Source organism: Gossypium hirsutum, chromosome A07 (genome assembly GCF_007990345.1).
Source record: "Gossypium hirsutum isolate 1008001.06 chromosome A07, Gossypium_hirsutum_v2.1, whole genome shotgun sequence".
Taxonomy (NCBI): domain Eukaryota; kingdom Viridiplantae; phylum Streptophyta; class Magnoliopsida; order Malvales; family Malvaceae; genus Gossypium; species Gossypium hirsutum.
This window is the reverse complement of record NC_053430.1, coordinates 86,736,677-86,742,684: the sequence shown is the minus strand read 5'-3', so window position 1 is coordinate 86,742,684 and position 6,008 is coordinate 86,736,677. Positions and strand designations below refer to the sequence as shown.

At 32.9% G+C, this 6,008-nt stretch overlaps 1 protein-coding gene across 1 annotated transcript; it reads left to right on the top strand.

Annotated features, from left to right (window-relative positions):
• Positions 1-727: 727 nt before the first annotated feature.
• Positions 728-1,617, top strand: LOC107955641 (uncharacterized). The gene is made up of 2 exons (XM_016891446.2): positions 728-969; positions 1,277-1,617. Exons 1-2 carry the CDS (start codon positions 770-772, stop codon positions 1,440-1,442), a joined length of 366 nt encoding a protein of 121 aa, XP_016746935.2. The 5' UTR covers positions 728-769; the 3' UTR covers positions 1,443-1,617.
• Positions 1,618-6,008: the final 4,391 nt, after the last annotated feature.

The following is a 6,008-nucleotide window of genomic DNA, read 5'->3' as shown; positions in this document are numbered from 1 at the left end:
GTTCGGTTCAGGGGAATACATTTCCTTATGCCTGTGCGGAGGTGAAAACCTCACGAAGACATAAGTACAGATGTATTCCGGAAGCGATCCCCTAGCCCATGCGGAGGTGAAAACCTCACGAAAGCATAGTTTCTCACTCCCACTTAAAAGGTGCGACCACAACGGTCATGCAATATGATGTAAGAACATATCGAAAAACTCGACAAATAAAGTAAAACCCGCATGATAAAAAAAACCGACAAAGACACAGAAAATGCAATGAGAGGTTCGTAGATTTAAAATCCAATTTTTTAATTTTTGACGAGAAGACAGAAAACAATCAATTTACAGCTCGACCCTCTCAGTAAATTCCCCAGTGGAGTCGCCAAACTGTCGAAACCATTTTTTTGAAAACAGAAAATCGACTTTTGAAAACGAAAAGTTGGGAGTCGCCACCAATCTTTTTTAATAGGGTGTGATTGGATCACCTCAAAACACGATCGTAAAAAAATAGTAAAACAAACGTAATGTAATAAAAATAATAAATAGTGGTATAATAAAAATAGTATAACAAATAATAGGATAAAAAGGGAAAAAATAATACTACAATTAATAGTAGAATATAATAAAATAGTAATAATAAAATAAAAACTAAAATAATTAATTTTATGATAGAAGTGGCTAAAATAATAGAAATAGGGCGTAATTGAAAATAAAACGGGATTTTTGGGGCAAAAACAAGAGAAGTGGGGAATCAAACGCAGAATTTACCCATGAGGGCAAAAAAGTCATGGGTCAACCCACCTTAAACGGTTCCGTTCCCATGGGATCAAATATCCCAAAACCTTATTATTTTGTTTGTGGCTCATTTGAGCCAAAATCAAAGGGAGAAAAGAGGGGTTTTCCCCTTTTCCCTCCGCAAGGGCATAGATCGCCCATCGTCGCGGCTCCACCTTCCCCAAATGCACACCGCGGTGGCCGACGAGCCAGGTAAGGCCCTCTTACAATCCTTTTTTATTGTTATTTTTAAAAACTTTGTTTTACTATAAGGAAAAAAGAGAAAAAAAAGAAGCAAATTCGTAACAAGGGGTTGAGGATTAAAACTCGAAAAAGAATAAAAAATCATAATCACCTTTGTTTCTATTGGGTCGCACTAAAATATTACTCAAAAAATCTGCTATATCTCTCCGTAATTTCTCTTTATTTCCAAAAAAAATCCCCCAATTACAGTGTTTTCAATGGCTTTTTATAGCCTAGAAATAAAATGAAAATCTTCTACTGTTGTTTGCCTTTGCAGATATCTCGGAGGCGTGGGAGCGTGGCATGGAGTAGCGCACGATTCGGAAGCTTGGCGCGCATCGTACGCTGCTTGGACTCGAAGCTTGCGGCGCCGATTTCCTTCTGCTGCTGGGGTTTTAGGTTGGCTTTATGTTTTGTGTATTGGGTTGAGAGATGTGGGATAGGTTTTGGGTAATCTGTTGGGCTTTAGGTCTGTTTTGTATTGGGTTTTAATAGGTGTTTTTATATTTGGGTTTAGTTTTTTATATTTAATTTTGTATATGTGTGGGCCTGGGCATAAATTGGGCTCAACAATTAGATTTTTTGATAAATATAATTTTTAAAAATTTAAAGGTAAAAGTATATAAAGAAAAATGATACAAGAATACAATTGAATTTTTTTACATGAAATGATAAATAATTTCTTATCATTTTTAACACTGAAAAATTCTATCATTTGTTTTTTATTGGGGATGACCAATGATACTTAAAAAATTAAATAATTAACAATATTATTTTTCAATGGATTATAGAAAAGCCTAACCTAAAAATAATTAATTAAACTTACAAAAAAAAGTGTAGGAGTTTTATTTAACAAAAGTAAATTATAACAAAGACCTATTTACTAATGAAGGTTAATTTAAATACAAATCAAAGCATAGGGGCTTGTTTGGGTACAACAAAAGCATGAGGATTTATTTAACAAATGCAAATCAATTCAAGGACTGTTCAAGGAATTTGGCCCATTATAAAACCCTAAAAGCAATGTTGATACTCCTTTATGTGTGCAACTTTTCATATGTGTATGCAATGGAGCTATATTCCAGTTGTCTAATTAATTAATTTCCATATCAAATCTTTCACATCCTCCATTAACAACCTAGTCTCTGAAATCAAACAATTTATATTTATATAGTACAAGGACTTCTCAAGCAATTTAACCTTTTACGTTTTGGTATTTTGATGGCATGTTTTTTCTCTTGCGATTAAACGAAAACCATCTGAATCAACTAAAATGATTTTAGTTTCATTAATTGGTTTGGCTGCGGATTAGAACAAAGGCAAAACAACTTAAATGATATCTTAAGATTGGCATATCAACGTCTAAAATCTTGTTTTTCATGTTGTTAGCTATACCTTTTCAACAACTCCTTTGGAAGGAAATAAAAATAAAAGTTGTTTGAGTCTTAACTTGATTGGTACCAATATTATTGTCAATGTAGGAAGACGCGTGTTCGAGTGCGTTGAAGCGTATTATCCTCTTATTTAAGGGTTGGGGAGAAACTATGGGTAGTTCTAGACATTGTATAAAAAATAGCAAATATGATAAGAATTTATAATGAGATTAATGTTAAAAAAGAAAAAGAAAACTTTTTAAATTAATGTTTATCTTAGATGTAATTCGTTGATGTATTTTATTCGTTATAATCATATTTTATAAATTTTAATTTGTTAATATTATATTTATATAGATTTTATATTTTATAAAAGAGCTGGTAATAAGGTTAAATTCTGTTATTAGTCTCTGTAATTTGTGAGAGTTGTCGATTTAATCTCTATATTTTAATTTGATCAATTTTAGTTTCTATCTTTTCAAATTTGTCAATTTTAATCCCTATGCTTTTTGAATTTTGAAATTCTAATACTAACTCGTTTGGTTAAATTCAATTACTAGTCTTGTACTATTCATACAATTTTAGAATTAATCCATATTCTCCAACTAGAATATTCTAAGTCCCTATATTTTTCAAAATTTGAACTTTCAGCCTTGACGCAAATAATAGTAGTTAATCCATTAACTATAATAACAAGTTGACATGGCATTATATATACGATAATATGTTTGACATATTTGATTTTGAAAATAATAGAACTTAACTTAATGAATTTAACAATTATCATTTGATGAGAACTAAAATTTAAAAAATTTAAAAAATACAAAGACTAAAAACAATCAAATTAAAACATAAGGACTAAATCCATAATTTTTATAAAGTAAAGAGACTAATTGAAGAATTTAACCCAACAATAATATTATAACATGTAAGGTGAAGCAAGTTGATCAAATGGATGATAAATTGGGGAATTGGATTGTTTAACTAATTTATTGGAGCTCAAATCCACTTTAATTAATTCTAGTGTATATTCAAAATAATACCATATAGAATGCGGAGGATTAGGAGGATTAGTTACTAGGCTTGCTCCAGTAGATACCTTGAGAAATAAAAAAAATCAATTGAGCTATTATTTCTTTTCAAGGGCTTTTTTGTTTTCTTGTGTTTGTTTATCATTTTCATATTTATTATCAAAAAATGTTATTTTAAATTGATTAAATATTTTGCTTTTTTATACTTTTATATTTGGATGAAATCTCTTTATCACTCTCTATTATCAATTTCTTTTATAAATATTTATATTCAATTTTATTATGTGACTAGCCTTTTAAAAAGAAATATTCGCATAGTACTTGTAACATCTCAATACGATCATATTTCATCTAATGATAATCATTATATTTTTTATGAAAAAATTAATTACTAACAAATAGTAATTAAATCATTTGTCTTAGAACAAATGATTCTGGCCACGTTATTTCTTTTCTATCATGTAATGTCAATGAAAGAATATCATTTACCTTTTATTGAACTATGAATTCTACTATTGTAAGTGAAGCCATGTCATGTAAAAGTGAATATTATCATATCTAATAATCTATCATATAAAAATAAATGGAATTAAATTAATGAACTTACAAAATCATTTGATACAATACCAATTTTGATTTGCTGGTTAAAGACAAAATCACATGATAGAAATTGTTTACAATTTAGCAACTTAAAATTTTCATACTTTTGGCATGTTTCTAAGTCTGCCTTTTGGCAAGTTTTTTAGGGTTTTTCTGTTTGGTAATTTTGCATCGGTGGTTCATTTGTGGCGCTGACTGATGGTGGGGGTCGATAATAATACAGCTGTAGAGATTGGGCTAGCAGATTTATCATCAGACGAGGGTCAGGATGAGGGGTGGAGAGTAGTCTGTAGTTTTTTAATTGCCAGTGTCATTTAGTACTAGGCAATGAAGACGCTGGTGAATCTGTGGCATTCCCATGGTGGAGTGACAATCTCTGATCTTGGTGAGAAACGATTTATGTTTAGGTTTTATTACAAAATTGATTTGATAGGTAGCCCATGGACATTCAATGAACATATGTTAGTGTATCATTGTATTTGTAAATGGGAGGATCTGATGACTATTTTGTTAATCCATGTTGAATTCTAGGTTCAAATCTATGATCTATTGTTAGGTTTGATTAATGAAAATATGGGAAGACAATTCGGGAATTTCATAGGGAAGTTTCTGGAATATGATACAATAGCCATGGGAAAGGGATATTGTGGCTTTATGTGGATCCGTGTGCCAATTGACATTGGAGGACCATTAAAACGAAGGAAGAAGATCATCCTCTCTCCAAAAAAAGTATTTATGCCCGTTTTCAATATGAAAGGCTATTTTCTATTTTCTGTGTGGACAATTAGGAGACTTGGAAGGCTATTGTCCAGTCAGTATTTTTCATGGGAAAAATGAGCGTCTGTTGGAGTGAGATTTGTCAATTCAGGTAGTTCCGAGATGGGCAATGGTGAGGACAAGCTATTAGCTTCGAGAGGAAGGTGATGTCTTCAAATTGGATGCAATACAAAGGGCTTTGAAAGGAAGGGTGGAAAGTGGTCAGGTGGATATTCAAGGGTTTTTTCAAAATATAACTTTAATGACCCACATAGGGATCAATCTGGGCTTAAACTTGACAGGAAGATAGTGTGCTGACTCTGATGATGAAGGAAATGTAGACCCAAATGTAGTCCCTGTGGATGAAGATTCCCCAATAGAGATCAGGGAGGGGAAAAGACCTCGCAAATCTGTGTTTTCTACGATTTCTATGGGAATGGATTCTGAGGAAACTGTTGGTGGGCGTTCAAATGCTCGCATTTTTTATTTATCAGCTGGCTCTATTGGACAGAGTAGCTAGGCATTATGAACTTTTAAGTTGGAATGTTCGGGGTTTTGGGAGCCCATGAATAGTACGTCATCTTCAGCATGTGCTGAAGGCTTTAAATCCCAATGTGGCTTTTTTTATTGAGACAAAGCTGTATAGTGCAAGAATGGAGAGGATTCGTAAGAGTTAGGGGTTCTCATGTCTAATAGAGGTTAGTAGTGATAACTTGCGAGGGGTGCTGGCTTTATGTTAGAAGGATCATTATAAAATTCAGTTATGTAGCTACTTAACAAGTCATATTAATGTTATGGGTGTTTGATTGAAAGCCGACATCATCAACCTTGGGATCTCTTGAGACATTTAGCCTCTAAAGCTGATGTCCCTTAGGTGGTTATGGGGGACTTAAACGAGATTCCATTCTCGAATAAGAAACATTGGGGTCATTTGCGGGTTGAAAGAGCTATGGAGGATTTTCGGTCTATGTTTGAGGATGCGGAGTTGACTGATTTAGGGTATGAGGGTCAGTGGTATACTTGGGTATGTGTTCGGTTAACGCATAACAATATACAAGAGAAGCTTGATTGGGAAGTTGCTCGGGTGGATTGGATAGACATGTTCCCGAATTATTCGTATTGTGTACATTCTATCTCTAATCATTTTCTGTTGGTGCTTGATACAGATTTTACGGCTTTTCAACAGGAGCGGAAAAGAGCTAAGCCTCAGTTTGAAGCATGTTGGCTTCTTGAGGAAACTTGTGAGGAT